This window comes from Oncorhynchus gorbuscha, linkage group LG07 (genome assembly GCF_021184085.1).
Source record: "Oncorhynchus gorbuscha isolate QuinsamMale2020 ecotype Even-year linkage group LG07, OgorEven_v1.0, whole genome shotgun sequence".
Classification (NCBI taxonomy): Eukaryota; Metazoa; Chordata; class Actinopteri; order Salmoniformes; family Salmonidae; genus Oncorhynchus; species Oncorhynchus gorbuscha.
Window position 1 is genome coordinate 51,892,808 of NC_060179.1, and position 17,596 is coordinate 51,910,403.

At 42.1% G+C, this 17,596-nt stretch overlaps 1 protein-coding gene across 1 annotated transcript in view; it reads left to right on the forward strand.

Moving 5' to 3' along the window:
* The first annotated feature begins 1,120 nt into the window (after positions 1-1,120).
* Positions 1,121-17,596, forward strand: part of frmpd2 (FERM and PDZ domain containing 2) — a 52,617-nt gene continuing 36,141 nt past the window's right edge. The window contains exons 1-11 of the mRNA XM_046356638.1: positions 1,121-1,427; positions 10,906-11,027; positions 11,309-11,472; positions 12,011-12,256; positions 12,551-12,714; positions 12,940-13,099; positions 13,181-13,252; positions 13,576-13,750; positions 13,875-14,010; positions 14,154-14,292; positions 17,348-17,500. Coding sequence (XP_046212594.1) covers positions 10,907-11,027; positions 11,309-11,472; positions 12,011-12,256; positions 12,551-12,714; positions 12,940-13,099; positions 13,181-13,252; positions 13,576-13,750; positions 13,875-14,010; positions 14,154-14,292; positions 17,348-17,500 — 1,530 coding nt within the window. The 5' untranslated portion in view covers positions 1,121-1,427; position 10,906. The remainder of the gene's footprint in view (positions 1,428-10,905; positions 11,028-11,308; positions 11,473-12,010; positions 12,257-12,550; positions 12,715-12,939; positions 13,100-13,180; positions 13,253-13,575; positions 13,751-13,874; positions 14,011-14,153; positions 14,293-17,347; positions 17,501-17,596) is intronic.

Genomic DNA, 17,596 nt, shown 5'->3' on the forward strand with positions numbered 1-17,596 from the left:
GTATAGCCTTGCTATTGAGAAAGGCCGCCGAAGGCAGACCTGGCTCTCAAGAGAAGACAGGCTATGTGCTCACTGCCCACAAAATGAGGTGGAAAATTAGCTGCACTTCCTAACAACCTGCAAAATGTATGACCATATTATAGACACATATTTCCCTCAGATTACACAGACCCACAAAGAATTTGAGAACAAATCCAATTTTGATAAACTCCCATATCTACTGGGTAAGATACCACAATCACAGCAGCAAGATGTGTGACCTGTTGCCATAAGAAAAGGGCGACCAGTGAAGAACAAACACCATTGTAAATACAACCTATATTTATGTTTATTTGCACATCATATGGACATAATATGACATTTGAAATGTATTTATTATTTTGGAACTTTTGCAATGTGTATTGTACATTTTGTATTGTTTATATCACTTTTGTTTATTGTCTATTTTACTTGCTTTGGCAATGTCAACATATGTTTCTCATGCCAATAAAGCCCCTTAAATTGAAATTGATTGAGTGTGTGTGTGTGTGTGTGTGTGTGTGTGTGTGTGTGTGTGTGTGTGTGTGTGTGTGTGTGTGTGTGTGTGTGTGTGTGTGTGTGTGTGTGTGTGTGTGTGTGTGTGTGTGTGTGTGTGTGTGTGTGTGTGTGTGTGTGTGTGTGTGTGTGTGTGTGTGTGTGTGTGTGTGTGTGTGTAAGAGAGAGAAAGAGAGAGAGAGAAGAGAGAGAAAGAAATACAGAAAAGAGAGAGAGGGGAGTTGGCTCTTTTGATGTTTGAAGCCTATTTTTTAACATACTTTGTGTTAGTAGAACTGAGCAGAACATACTTGTCTCACCTTTCACCTCACTGTTCAACGTGTTCCTCTGCCCAGGCGTTACTGACTCCTGCCAGATTTTACAACGCCTATAAAGGTATTTATCAGGTAAGGTATCAGCTAACCACATCATATATTATCGCAATCTGTCAATCGATTACACAGTTGATGACGTCGCACGCAACCATTGGTTGATGCATGTAAATTCTGAGCAAGGGAGCGCGACCATTAGCTACAGTTTATCTTGCACAGAGTACTTGGCCACACCAATTGGTTGCTCTCTGCCTTGCCACTTGTCACACTGCTGCTGCGTAATCCAATTGAGTTCTTATAGCTGGAGTCTAAAAATAGTCCAAATTAACAGAAACACAGTATGGACATGTAATTAGGTGTGAGTACAGAACGTTATATGCGATGGAGAAATGTGTTATTTCCGCTCTGTAGTGTGCTGGAATTATAGATGGATAGATGAAAAGTCGTCTGATAGGCTAGAAAAATTTGCCGATGGAGAGCACAGCCACAGGTGAAATGCCATGTGATGCTTGAGGGGATTACATTCGAGCTGCAAGTATTCTGAAGAAATTAAGAGGGACTTCAGATATCGAATGAATTAAGGTAAAGTTGTGGGTTTAATTGGATATAATTCCGAAAAAAATATAGACCTACATCTATTCTACACAAATGTGGTATTCTATGAATGCGTAGAAGTTCCGTACCACAGCCAATGAGTGAATGCCGATATGTTATTAGGAGTTAATTGTAGGTTTAGCTTTCCATTAGGTAGTTAACAGTTGAATGGCAACAGCTTCTTGACAATAGCCTGGTAGGCATGATCTCAACCTAAAGATATTTTATCTTTAGTGAAGCAGATATGTTACGTCATTTTAGCCCATGAATTAAATTATTGGGCAATAGATTTTAATATTTTGTGTTTTAAATGAAATGACAGCATACATATAGCCAGTTATCATGCCTTTATGTTCAAATGTATGTCCAAATTGAAGAATAAAAATCAATTCCAGTTTGTCTACAAATTAATAATTTATATGTTGGATTCACGTTTCCACCTCAACCAAAATCTTAGTTAAATCAAATTAAACTTAAATTAAACTTAAGTTTGATTTAGGTCTAATCCTATTCTTTAATTTAGATTTTTGGTTGAGTTGGAGATGTGAATCCAACATGACTGATTCATTTGAATATGTTCTGATCTGTAATTCTCTTTGAAAGTTGAGAAACTTGTAACCTCAACAGCAGTCAGCAGCACAGCCAAGCTAGCTTTATCCCCACCCAGGGAAAGGAGGATACCTAGTCAGTTGTCCAACTGAATGTATCTTCCGCATTTAACCAAACCCCTTTGAATCAAATCAAAATAATAATATAATAATAATCAAATCAAATGTATTTATATAGCCCTTCGTACATCAGCTGATATCTCAAAGTGCTGTACAGGAACCCAGCCTAAAACCCCAAACAGCAAGCAATGCAGGTGTAGAAGCACGGTGGCTAGGAAAAACTCCCTAGAAAGGCCAAAACCTAGGAAGAAACCTAGAGAGGAACCAGGCTATGTGGGGTGGCCAGTCCTCTTCTGGCTGTGCCGGGTGGAGATTATAACAGAACATGGCCAAGATGTTCAAATGTTCATAAATGACCAGCATGGTCGAATAATAACAAGACAGAACAGTTGAAACTGGAGCAGCAGCACAGTCAGGTGGACCGGGGACAGCAAGGAGTCATCATGTCAGGTAGTCCTGGGGCACGGTCCTAGGGCTCAGGTCCTCCGAGAGAGAGAAAGAAAGAGAGAATTAGAGAGAGCATATGTGGGGTGGCCCATCCTCTTCTGGCTGTGCCGGGTGGAGATTATAACAGAACATGGCCAAGATGTTCAAATGTTCATAAATGACCAGCATGGTCGAATAATAGTAAGGCAGAACAGTTGAAACTGGAGCAGCAGCATGGCCAGGTGGACTGGGGACAGCAAGGAGTCATCATGTCAGGTAGTCCTGGGGCATGGTCCTAGGGCTCAGGTCAGTTGAAACTGGAGCAGCAGCATGGCCAGGTGGACTGGGGACAGCAAGGAGTCATCATGTCAGGTAGTCCTGGGGCATGGTCCTAGGGCTCAGGTCCTCGAGAGAGAGAAAGAAAGAAGGAGAGAATTAGAGAACGCACACTTAGATTCACACAGGACACCGAATAGGACAGGAGAAGTACTCCAGATATAACAAACTGACCCTAGCCCCCCGACACAAACTACTGCAGCATAAATACTGGAGGCTGAGACAGGAGGGGACAGGAGACACTGTGGCCCCATCCGAGGACACCCCCGGACAGGGCCAAACAGGAAGGATATAACCCCACCCATTTTGCCAAAGCACAGCCCCCACACCACTAGAGGGATATCTTCAACCACCAACTTACCATCCTGAGACAAGGCTGAGTATAGCCCACAAAGATCTCCGCCACGGCACAGCCCAAGTTGGGGGGGGGGGCGCCAACCCAGACAGGATGACCACAACAGTGAATCAACCCACTCAGGTGACGCACCCCCTGCAGGGACGGCATGAGAGAGCCCCAGTAAGCCTGTGACTCAGCCCCTGTAATAGGGTTAGAGGCAGAGAATCCCAGTGGAAAGAGGGGAACCGGCCAGGCAGAGACAGCAAGGGTGGTTCGTTGCTCCAGAGCCTTTCCGTTCACCTTCCCACTCCTGGGCCAGATTACACTCAATCATATGACCCACTGAAGAGATGAGTCTTCAGTAAAGACTTAAAGGTTGAGACCGAGTTTGCTTCTCTGACATGGGTAGGCAGACCGTTCCATAAAAATGGAGCTCTATAGGAGAAAGCCCTGCCTCCAGCTGTTTGCTTAGAAATTCTAGGGACAATTAGGAAGCCTGCGTCTTGTGAACGTAGCGTACGTGTCGGCAGGACCAAATCAGAGAGATAGGTAGGAGCAAGCCCATGTAATGCTTTGTAGGTTAGCAGTAAAACCTTAAAATCAGCCCTTGCTTTGACAGGAAGCCAGTGTAGAGAGGCTAGCACTGGAGTAATATGATCAAATTTTTTGGTTCTAGTCAGGATTCTAGCAGCCGTATTTAGCACTAACTGAAGTTTATTTAGTGCTTTATCCGGGTAGCCGGAAAGTAGAGCATTGCAGTAGTCTAACCTACCAGAGAGGTGCGGGGGCTGCGTCTTCGGTGTCCGGGGAACAGTGGGTTAACTGACTAAGCTAACTAGCTAATGTTGGCTAGCTTGCTAGCAGTGGCGATTTTAGCATGTAAATCTTGGTGGGGCAAATAAAATAAATGTGTGATGCATGCCAGCAAAGCCCCTACACAACAACAAACAATACATTTAATTGCACTATAACGGTGACAAACGGTGCACAGAAACTCATTCACCATTCATTAAGCCTCATTTACTGCCTTTTAAAGAACATAGCTGATGTGTCTGACTTGCTTAAACAACTGTGGTTTCTACTAACAATTTAAATGTACAAACTATGGCATAAGGGGCGACAAGCGGATAAGAGGCAATCCGTAATTTCGATGAAGAGATTAATGAGTGAGCAATGACGGACATAGACAATAAAACTATTTGTTCAGCACTTTTGAAATGTACAGTGACAGAATTCAGAACGTGGGCCGTTCTTACAGTGTACTCCCTGTACAACAAGTCAGAACCATAGGATGAATAAAGAGGGAATATAAACAGACAATGAAAGCTCTTACAATATTCAATGATTACATTTCTCTAAAACAGGTTATGGGCAAACAAGCACACACCGGACACGAATGATGTGTTTACAATACCGCATGGGTGAAAATAGACCAATTTATTAGGAAGTAGATTTAATCTTTATCAAAATCACAACAATAGACAAACACAGTATGCTTAAACAAATAACACACAAACCATTATACGTTTTCATGTCTTTATTGAACACACCGTGTAAACATTCACAGTTGGGAATGTTTAATAAATGTTTAATAAACTTGAGAATTCATTTTTCCGTCGATGATAGCAAGCTGTCAAGGCCCTGAGGCAGCAAAACAGCCCCAAACTATGATGCTCCCTCCACCATACTTTACAGATGGGATGAGGTCTTGATGTCGGTGTGCTGTGACATTTTTTCTCTACATATAGAGTTGTGTGTTCCTTCCAAACAACTCAACTGTAGTTTCATCTGTCCATAGAATGTTTTGCCAGTAGCGCTGTGGAACATCCAGGTGCACTTTTGCGAACTTCGTATGTGCAGCAATGTTTTTTTTTGGACGGCAGTGGCTTCTTCTGTGGTGTCCTCTCATGAAAACTATTCTTGTTTAGTGTTTTACATATCATAGATTTGTCAACAGAGATGTTAGCATGTTCCAGAGAGTTTTGTAAGTCTTTAGCTGACACTCTAGGAGTCTTCTTACTGTGCTCTTGCAGTCATCTTTGCAGGACGGCCACTCCTAGGGAGAGTAGCATCATTGCTGAACTTTCTCAATTTGTCTTACCATGGACTGATGAACATCAAGACTTTTAGAGATACCTTTGTAACCCTTTCCAGCTTTATGCAAGTCAACAATTCTTAATCTTAGGTCTTCTGAGATCTCTTTTGTTCGAGGCGTGGTTCACATCAGGCATTGCTTCTGGTGAATAGCAAACTCACAATTTGTGATTTTTGTTTTTATTTTTATAGGGCAGAGCAGCTCTAACCAACATCTTCAATCTGGTCTCATTGATTGGACTCCAAGTTAGCTGACTCCTGACTCCAATTAGCTTTTGGAAAAGTCATTAATCTAGGGGTTCACATATTTTCCAACCTACACTGTGAATGTGTAAATTATGCATTCAATATAGACAAGAAAAATACAATACTTTGTGTGTGTTATTAGTTTAAGCACACTGTCTATTGTCGTGACTTAGATGAAGATCCGATCAAATTATATGACTAATTTATGCAGAAATCCAAATCATTCCAAAGGGTTCACATACTTTTTCTTTCCACTGTATGTGCTCTTCAGATATGAGATTGCTTTGTTCTAAATCCTTATTTGGCATCCAATTAAATGTTCTCTAAACCTTCTGTTCCATGTTTTTGTACTGCTTCTCTATTTTTTAGCATATGTGGGGGGTTTTGTATGCATAAACACTTCTCTGAACTTCATACTTCACATAGAGATGGAATTCATGATTCATTCAAGTCTCATTTTGTTGTGTAACACATTCTGTGGTAAACATACAATATTTTCTTCACACCTTCCGCAGCGTGACGTTTCCTGTGAATACTCTGACGACGTGGATCCAACAGTGGTACTCTGCCTTCAGAAAGCATTCACATCCCTTGACTTTTTCCACATTTTGTTGCGTTAAAGTATGACTTTTTTTGCATTAAAGTATGACTTTAAAATGGATTAAATTTAGATTATTTTTTTGTCACTTGCCTGCACACAATATCCCATAATGTCAAAGTGGATTAAAAAAAAAAAATTAAATAAGAAATGAAAAGCGGGAATGTTTTGAGTCAATAAGTATTAAATTCCTTTGTTATGGCAGGCCTAAATAAGTTCAGGAGTAAAAATGAGCTTAACAAGTCACATAATAATTTGCATGAACTCACTCTGTGCGCAATAATCGTGTTGAACATGATTTGTTACTGACTACCTCGTCTCTGTACCCCACACATACAATTATCTGTAAGGTCCCTCAATCTAGAAGTTAATTTCAAACACAAATTCAACCACAAAGACTAGAGAGGTTTTCCAATACCTCTCGAAGAAGTGCACCGATTGGTTGATATATATATATATATATATATATATATATATATATATATATATATATATATATAAAAAAAAATTCTCCATGCATTGAATATCCCTTTGAGCATGGTGAAGTTATTAATTACACTTTGGATGGTGTATAAAATACACCCAGTCACTCCAAAAATACAGGCATATTTTAACTCCGTTGCCGGAGAGGAAGGGAACCACAGGGATTTCACCACGAGGCCAACTTTAAAACAGTTAAGAGTTCAAATCCAAATCAAATGTATCGGTCACATACGTGATTATCAGATATTATTGCAGGTGTAGCGAAATGCTTGTTCTTCTAGCTCCGACAGTGCAGTAATATGTATCAGTTACCCAAAATACACAGAAATCTAAGTAAGGAATGGATTAAGAATATATACATATATGTCAGAGTGGCATTGGACTAAGATACAGTGGCATAGTATAGAATTCAGTATGTACATATGAGATGGGTGATGCAATATTTACACACAATTGAAGTGACCAAGATAGTATAGAGTGCAATTGAGATGAGATGAGTAATGCAAGATATGGAGACATTATTAAAGTGGCTAGTGTTCCATTTCCTTAAAGTGGCCAGTGATTCCTAATCTATGTCTATAGGTAGCCACCTCTGATGTGCTAGTGATGGCTGTTTAGGAATCTGATGGCCTTGAGATGGAAGCTGTTTTTCAGTCTCTCTGTCCCAGATTTAATGCACCTGTACTGACTTCGCCTTCTGGATGATAGTGGAGTGAACAGGCAGTGGCTGGGATGGTTGATGTCTTTGATGATCTTTTTGGCCTTCCTATGGCATCGGGTGCAGTAGGTGTCCAGGAGGGCAGGAAGTTTGCCCTCAGTAATGCGTTGGGCAGACCGCACCTCCCGCTGGAGAGCATTGCGGTTGTGGGTGGTGCAGTTGCCGTACCAGGCGGTGATGCAGCCCGGCAGGATGCTCTCAATTTCCACCTTCTCCAATGCGGTCCCGTCAATGTGGATAGGGGGGTGGTCCCTCTTATGTTTCCTGAAGTCCACAATCATCTCCTTAGTTTTGTTGACATTGAGTGAGAGGTTATTTTCTTGGCAACATACTCACAGAGCCTCTTCACCTCTTCCCTGTAGGCTGTCTCATCGTTGTTGGTAATCAAGCCTACTACTGTTGTGTCATCCGCAAACTTGATTGAGTTCGAGGCGTGCTTGGCCACGCAGTCATGGGTGAACAGGGAGTACAGGAGGGGACTGAGCACGCACAATTATGGGGCCCCAGTGTTGAGTATCAGCGAAGAGGTGTTGTTTCCTGCCAACACATTTGGTCGATCCATCAGGAGGTCCAGGGCCCAGTTGCACAGGGCGCAGTTCAGAACCAAGTAATCAAGCTTGATGATGAGCTTGGAGGGTACTATGGTGTTGAATGCTGATCTATAGTCAATGAACAGCATTCTTACATAGATATGCCTCTTGTCCAGATGGGACAGGGCAGTGTGGTGGCAATTGCTTCGTCTGTAGATCTATTGGGCCGGTAAGCAAATTGAAGTGGGTCTAGGATGGCAGGTAAGGTGGAGGTGATATGATCCTTGACTAGTCTCTCAAAGCACTTCATGATGACAGTTGAGTGCTATGGTGCGATAGTCAATTAATGGCTTTGATAGGAGGAAACTGAGGATGGATAAACAACACTGTTACTCCACAACACGAACCTAACTGACAGAGGTAAAAATAGAAAGTCTGTACAGAATACAAATATTCCAAAACATGCATCCTGTTTGCAACAAGACACTAAAGTAGGACTGCAAAAAATATAGCAAAGCAATTCACTTTTTGTCCTGACTACAAAGTGTTATGTTTGGGACAAATCCAATACAACACATTACTGAGTACCACTCCTCATATTTTCAAGCATAGTGGTGGCTGTATTATGTTATGGGTATGCTTCTAATCTTTAAGGACTGGAGTGTTTTAGGATAAAAAATGTAAAATAATGGAGCTAAGCATAGGCAAAATCCTAGAGGAAAACCTGGTTCAGTCTGCTTTCCACCAGACACTGGGAGGTGATTTCACCTTTCAGCAGGACAATAACCTAGAACATAAGGCCAAATCTACACTGGAGTTGCTTACCAAGAGACAAGGAATGTTCCTGACTGACCGAGTTACAGTTCTGACTTAAATGTAATTTAAAATCTATGGCAAGACCTGAAAATTGGTTGTCTAGCAATGATCAACACCAGTTGGACAGAGCTTAAATAATTATTTTTAAACAAAGTCGGCAAATGTTGCACCATCCAGGTGTGGAAAGCCCTTAGAGTTACCCAGAAAGACTCACAGCTGTCATCACTGCCAAAGGTGCTGATACAAAGTATTGACTCAGGTGGTGTGAAGGGTAATGTCAATTAGTTGTTGTTTTTTTTTCCAATTTTATTTTCAATACATTTGCAAACATTCCTGAAAACATGTTTTCACTTTGTCATGATGGGTTATTGTGTGTCGTGTTTTGTATTCAATGCATTTTGAATTTAGGCTGTGCAACAAGATGTGGAACAAGACAAGGGGTGTGAATACTTTCTGAAGGATTCAGCTCAGTCTTTTAGTATGAATACCCATTTTGTTATCCCTGACTCACAACACCAACAAAGCCGTACACATTTATGGTATAACTGTGATGATGACGTCACCACAAATCACTTCCTATATATTTTGTAGACATGTCTCTACCTGCAGGAACCAGAGTTGCTAGACTACCAATTAAAGCATTGACGTTTATTGGATCATAGTACCGTATATCCTTTGATTTTCAGGGATGACATATAGCTACATTCATGTAGCTACACTCATCACACAGTCAGTGTATAACTTCACAACTTGGAGAAAAGTGAACCAGTATCCCTCTAACATTAGGTTTTATACTGAACAAAGATCTGAACTCAACATGTAAAGTGTAAAGTGTTGGTCCCATGTTTCATGAGCTGAAATAAAAGTTTCCAGAAATGTTCTATACGCGCCAAAAGCCTATTTCTCTCCAATTCTGTGCGCATATTAGTTTACATCCGTTACTGGGCATTTCTCATTTGCTAAAATAATCCATCTACCTGACAGGTGTGGCATATCAAGAGGCTGATTAAACAGCATGATCATTACACAGGTGCACCTTGTGATGGGGACAATAAAAGGCCACTCTTTAATGTGCAGTAATGTAACACAACATAAAGCCACAGATGTCTCAAATTTTGAGGGAGCCTGCAATTGGCATGCTGACTGCAGGAATGTCCAGAGCTGTTGCCAGATAATTTAATGTTCATTTCTTTACCATAGGCCGCTTCAAACATCCTTTTTCGAGAATTTGGCAGTACGTCCAACCAGCCTCACAACCGCAGACCACGTGTCTGGCGTCATGTGGGCGAGCGGTTTGCTGATGTCAACCTTGGGAACAGAGTGCCCCATGGTGGCGGTGCGGTTATGGTATGGGCAGGCATAAGCTACGGACAACGAACACAATTTCAATTTTATCGATGGCCATTTGAATGCACAGAGATACCGTGACAAGATCCTGAGGCCCGTTGTCGTGTCGTTCATCCGCCGCCATCTTTTTGCGCCAGCGTGATAAATCACGGCCCCATGTCGAAAGAATCGTTGAAATGGTTTGCATGTTGCATGTTCTATTTTTGTTCAGTGTCATTTGATGAGTCACAGAATCTCAGCCGGATGCTACCACAGTCCCGTCTCATTGTAACGCTTCACAGTCACCTTGGTGACGAGAGGGAGACAAATGAAAGGCACAGAGAGTAGCCATATCAGAGCAAATCCTCTAGGCTCTGCGGAAGCCTATTACATGGCAAACTGAAAGCTCACTGTGTGAAAGCACTGGTGTGCACGTGTGAGAGAGGGAGAGGGGGGTGGGGATGAACAGGTGGCTAGAGAAGGGGAGGGGGCGTCGGTATTGCTTTGCATGAGCCCTTTAGTCCGATCGATCACCTCACTCATTGTAGATAATCATCCATAGCTACTTGTCTAAATGGACCAAATTTACTGTTCTCCTAGTATCTCTGTCTTGTCAAAGAAAAAGATCACTTTGAGCTAATGGTTTAAGCAATTAGATAATAGGGTTGTGTGGACACTCTTCAATGATTTATGGAAACAATCAGGTTTTGTGCGTTCAACAGTTTTCATTGTACTCCAAACAACGGCCTTGCACATTCTGTCACAGAGTCTATGATGAAACAACATGTATTGCTCATATTAAGCTATTACAGCGTTTTGAGGCAGGCATTGCGAAAAATTATTTAGATAATATATGACTGTATCTACCCATGGCTGTGTCCCCCCCAGGATGGGCACGTTCGTGACCCTGACGGAGGTGCTGGAGGCCCGGGGGTCACCTCTGGAGGAGGATGAGGTATGGTGTCTGCTACTGGGCACCGCCGAGGCCTTAATGGAAATCTCTCACAAAGGTACCTAGACATATTTATATGCTTTTCCGGACCCATGATAATACACACCGGCAGGATCTTTTGACCTTAAAGGGATTGTTCACGCCCACGTGTGTCAGATGTTTGCAGTCCTCCATAAGTGGCATTATGCTGAGCTGACTTTCATATCCCATGACTTGTTTTTGCATATGCATCTTTATGCATGAGAAGAAATAGGCCTCAAACCCGAGATGATTGGGAAGGGCAGGCAACACAACGTCATGCTCTACTTCTAATAGTTTTGTCTTTTGTCCTCTCGACAGGTCCTGGTAACATGTGCAGTGTACTGAGCCCTGGCTCAGTGCTGCTGTCAGCCACTGGGAACCTTGCTTTCAAGAGCTGTCCCCGGTCAGAGAACCTTGGTTCCTTCACTGCTCCAGAGGTACAGGAGGGGCACGCTGCCTCCAGCAGGACGGCCTCGGAGAAGGTGCTCAATGAACCCCTGATCGCAACGTCATCGCATCTCACTGCATAATCCCATTTCATATCCGTCTGTACTTTATGGCCAACTCCGATGGTCTCCGTTGGCGTGACATCTCGCCACTGTTTTGGTTCTCGACCTTTGGCTTTGCATGAATTCCTCAGGAACGATTTTACTCAGGAACAGTGCTTTGGATCTGTCTCTGTCAGTTAGCTTGTATGTTCGTCACACGCAGTGTCTCAGACAGCGCAAGTCCGATTTTGACGAAGCCTGGGTGAATGATGCGTCTTACGGTTTACAAAATTACACTGACCAGATAACATGCGATTGAAAATGCAAACTTTGTAAGGTCACGCCCACACCCCGTTTGACCTAAAGTCATGAAATGCGGTACATAGGTCCCTCTCCTTACAAGGAACAAATTTGCCTCAGGGACCCATGATGGATTTAGAATTTAGTGAAAAACACTTAGAACGCTACTCCTCTTAGCACCGAATAACCGGCATGTTTACTGTTGCCCTGTTCTTCTCTTTGTTTTCTTCAGATGATTGTATATTCCCTTGGAATGACCCTCTTCTGGTCCGTCGATTATCAACTACCTCAAAACCAGCCCATTCAGCTGAGTGACAACCTGAACAACCTCTTGCTGAGTATGTGTGAGGACACGGTCCACAGACGAGCAGATCTTGTGACCGTGCTGGAGACCTGTGAACAGCACATCAAGGCTGCTCAACTGCCCCTACCAGAGAAGCTCATCAGACAGCTAGTACAAGATGTCTTCAGGGACTCTGTGAGTCACCCACATTCCCTTTTTGGTTTAGGCAATGCACCTGTAGTCAGTATAGCTGTCACTCTACACTCCATGTGCTGACCAGCACACTGACATTATAGGGTCACATTTTCTAGAAATAAATTGGCCTCTATTCCATATTGTGACAATACTGGCTGCTTGCAACTCTATCTTGGCTACAATCTACAGCTGGGCTTCAATTGAGATCATATTGATTTGAGACATGGTTATTTTTAAGGATAGGTCAGTGCAACTTATCTAATTCATCAGCTGTCATTCTATTGTGTTTTCTAGGTTGATCATGTGTCCATGGCTGAGATTGGTCCTCAACTTACTGACCGGAGTCAGATGGTCAGAGAGCGGCTTCACAGTCTCTCAGGAAGTGCCTCGTACCATAACTCCACCTGGGCACTGAGAAACAGAAGCACCCCAACATTCCAAGCTGAGCTCAGCAGAGGGTAAGAACCCAGCAGTCGCCTTTCAAACAACAAAAGGCACATTTTGACCGGAATACACATATTATCAGCTTTACAAGTATGTATGTATATATATATATATATATATATATATATATATATATATATATATATATTTTTTTTTTTTAAGGGATAGTTCACCCAACTGTCTATGGACAATAAGTTAAAGATTTTCATCCCTGTAATCTGTATTTTTCTTTTTCCCAGAATTCCCCAAGGGTCACGTCACAGAGAGAGTTACTGCAGCTATCAGTCACGTAGCCCCTCTAGCCCGTACCTGGATGGCTTTCGCCGTGGCAGCGTCAGACCTGTACCATACACATATCTAAACGAGTCCACGGTCAGCCTTAATGAAAAGAAAGCCAAGGTATGATATCATAGTGAGTCGTGTGAAATATCGGGTTGACATTTTAGTAGCTCTTAATGTTTCGATTCATTATTTCTGCAGGATATGGGTCCTGAGTTCATTCGAAAGTTAGACGAGCCTCTGGTTGTCTTGGAGCTACCCGGATCCATTGTGGTAATTATGGCTTTATCATCGGCTAGTGGTCTGGCCTGCTCAGGTCAGGCCTCACCACCTCTTCTTATCCAGGTTGCATCACATCCGGCTGTGATTGGGAGTCCCATAGGGGCGGCACACAATTGGCCCAGCGCCGTCCGGGTTTGGCCCGTGGTGGGCCGTCATTATAAATAAGACTTTGTACTTAACTGACTTGCCTAGTTAAATAAAAGGTGAAACTACTTTTTTCAAATCAAGAGCTACATCAAATGCCTTTTATCATCAGCCCAACTGTCATCCGTCGGTCTTCACATGAATCACTCTCTTTCTGTCTCTTAAACCAGTCAAAGAAAGGGAAGTCTCCCTCCTCTATGAGGGAGCTGAGTGTGGTCATGCCAAACGGACAGAGCATCCTGGTCAAGTGCGACGTCAAGTCAGGAGGAGGGGATGTCTTTGATATGATTGTTGCCCACTCCAACCTGGTGGAGCACTTCTACTTTGGCCTTGCTTACATTGATGGTAATGCACAAATATTGCATGTCGTTTACTGGGAAACAGTTCATTGAGGTGTTTTGTTGTAAGTTGTCTTTACATGGTTTGCGTGTTAAAAATGTCACTCTTCCTTTTTACCTCTCGGTTTTAGACCATGAGTTTTTCTTCCTGGAAAATGACACAAAGATTTCCAAGGTCGCCCCCGACAGTTGGAAGAAAGTGCCTACCTCCACGTTTGTCCTTTTCTTCAGGGTGAAATTCTTTGTCCACGACATCTCTCTCCTTTTGTAAGTACCTCGCATCCGCTCGTGCTTACAGTGTATTGTATTCAATGTCGGCCGATGGAATTCATAGAGGTCAGGCAATGTTGCAGATTGTCCACTGCTTTCTCCATGGAAGCAAATTGTGTGTGACTGTGGGTTTTTGGCAGGCACAAACTGACTCGTCACCAGTACTACCTACAGCTGAGGAAGGATATACTGGAGGACAGGTTGGCCTGCCATGAAGAGACAGGCCTATATCTGGGTGCCTTGGCTCTCCAAGCAGAGTATGGAGACTGTATGCCTGAGGTATTTCATACATTTTATTTGAGTTATATGGTTATACAGTATCTCTGGTTATACACCTACTCATTCAAGGGTTTTTCTTTATTTTTACTATTGTCTACATTGCAGAAGACATCGACTATGAAATTACAAATATGGAATCATGCAGTAAGCAAAGTGTTAAACAAATCAAAATATATTTTATATTTGAGATTCTTCAAAGTAGCCACCCTTTGCCTTGATGACAGCTTTGCACACTCTTGGCATTATCTCAATCAGATTAATGAGGTAGTCACCTGGAATGAATTTCAATTAACAGGTGTGTCTGGTTAAAAGTTCATTTGTGGAATTTCTATAGTTAATGTGTTTGAGCCAATCAGTTGTGTTGTGACAAGGTAGGGGGTATACAGAAGATAGCCCTATTTGGTAAAAAAAACAAGTCCATATTATGTCAAGAACTTTGAAAGTTTCTTGAAGTGCTGTCGCAAAAACAATCAAGCACTATGATGGAACTGACTCTCATGAGGTTTGCCACACGAAAGGAAGACACAGAGTTACCTCTGCTGCAGAGGCTAAGTTCATCAGAGTTAACTGCACCTCAGATTGCAGCCCAACTAAATGCTTCACAGTGTTCACGTAACAGATACACCTCAACATCAACCGTTCAGAGGAGACTGTGTGAATCAGGCCTTCATGGTTGACTTGCTGCAAAGAAACCTCTACTAAAGGACACCAATAAGAAGAAGACTTGCTTGGGCCAAGAAACATGAGCAATGGACATTAGACTGGCGGATATCTGTCCTTTGGTCTGATGAGTCCAAATTTAAGATTTTTGAGACGCGGAGTAGGTGAACAGATCATTCTTGCATGTATGGTTGCCACCGTGAAGCATGGAGGAGGAGGTGTGATAGTGGGGGAGTGCTTTGCTTGTGACACTGTCAGTGATTTATTCAGAATTCAAGGTACACATAACCAGCATGGCTACGGCAGCATTCTGCAGCGATACGCCATCCCATCTGGTTTGCTCTTGGTGGGACTGTCATTTGTTTTTCAACAGGACAATGACCCAAAACACACCTCCAGGCTGTGTAAGGGCTATTTGACCAAGGACAGTGATAAAGTGCTGCATCAGATGACCTGGCCTCCACAATCAACCAACCTCAACCCAATTGAGATGGTTTGAGATGAGTTGGACCGCAGAGTGAAGGAAAAGCAGCCAACAAGTGCTCAGCATATGTGAGAACTCCTTCAAAACTGTTGGAAAAGCTTTCCTCATGAAGCTGGTTGAGAGAATGTCAAGAGTGTGCAAAGCTGTCGTCAAGGCAAAGGGTGGCTACTTTGAAGAATCTCAAATGTAAAATATATTTTGATTTGTTTAACACTTTTTTTTTGGTTACTACATGATTCCATGTGTGTTATTTCATAGTTGTGATGTCTGCACTATTATTCTACAATGTAGAAAATAGCAAAAATAAAGAAAAACCCTTGAATGAGTAGGTGTCCAAACTTTTGACTGGTATTGTAAATAGATATTACCTTATAAATACTACGGCTGGGCAGAATTGTGCACAGTTAATTAAATATCCGGATATCTATACGGATTTTAGTATTACATTACTTGAAAGAGTTTTCATTTTTGGAGCCACATTTTTTTGCCCTATTTTAATCCTTAGGAGTTTATTGGCGCACCCGGGTGTCAAATTAATGAGCATAATTTTAAAAATCCCCATCAAAATCCTTCAGTTTAAGCTAGCGATAGCTGCAGAATGGGCCGCATCTCAATTCACCGCATCCGCCCATTTCGGGTTTCCGCATCCTGGGTGGAAAGTGACAGGCTACAATGCTGTTTGTCAGCCCAGGGCACATCCAGACAATCTTCTCAGGAAAACATCTGTAGCATCAGAATGTGCCTAATAACCACTACATGGAAAGAGTCGACTTTCACAAACACAATGGTGTTCTCCGTTTTGCTCTACGACACGCACAAGTGTCACGGGACTCTTCTGTATTCGGTATCGCCGATGTGCCAATTTTTGTCTGTGCCGTCCAAACCGTTTGGGCTACAAACTAATATGACCCCATTGTGGAAAGGGGAGACTCACAGGGAGGGCGGTGTTCTCTGTTCTGCTCTACGTCCCCCACAAGTATCATGGGACTCGTCTGTTATTAACCCATACAAATGAATGGAGGTAGTTTTGTGGCAATTTTAAGAGGTTAAATGTGTCCCCGCAATTTTTTTCCCTGAGCTTTCTAATATTTCCTAGATAAAAAAATGACACTTCAAAACCCTTATGATGTATTATTTTTTACTGACTTCCTTTTTGCCATTTATGAATGTGGTATTCAATGTGTTTCTATGGGCTACAATATTAAAGGCCAAATTCAATATTTTATCAAACAATTAAAAAATAAACATACAGGGGGTCCTAAAATTCAAAATCAAATAACTTAATGATCCATGGTGTGACCAGCCTAAAATAGTTCCATGTGTTAGCTTAGTAGAACCCCCCCCCCCCCCCCCCCCTAAAGGCTTAGACTTTTAGAGGTTAGCAATGAAAAAGCTGTCTGAATTAAATAAACATATCTTTGTGCCATTTTTACCTGAAAGGATATTCCATGACTTTTAAAATTCTGAATTGAATAAAACAAACTTTTGAATGTTTTTTTAAGGGTGTGTTGAGCTACTCTTGTGTCTGCACATTTAGACCTCCAGGCTGCCCTGACATGATGGCATGACACGGATCCATGCAAAACACTCCAGAAAACCTTTTTGTAAGAGAATCATGGAAAATCGGACTTCTCTTCTCACTGTTGCTTTTAGCCAAACTACCGGAGAAAAGCAGAATGTTCGCTGTTTTTCCTCTGCCTTGTGCATTTGCGTCATTCTGATTGGTCGAGAGTCAAGAGCAAAAAAAAAAGCTTATTATTATTACACATTTTGACTGTCATAAAAATGTCATTATATTATTTGAATAGTAAAATCATTTCAAATGCCCATCCATGGTAAATATTTTGTAATATTAGCTCTAGAAATGTTATAGTTGAGTGATGACTAAATTTGATCTGATATTTTCCAAAGGTTTATGGGAGGAACTACTATCGACCAGACCAGTACGTTGCCAAGAGCGTCATGGAGAAAAGAGCCTTGCCTTACCTAAAGGAGGAATTGCTACGGTTACATGTGAATAACTCCACGATGAGTACTGACGAGTCCGAACTTGAGTTCCTAAAGGTAACATGAGCCAATGAAAACACTCCATAGAGTTATCGTGTTATATAGCGTACAGTGCATTCAACAAATATTCGGAACCTTTGACTTTTTCCACAT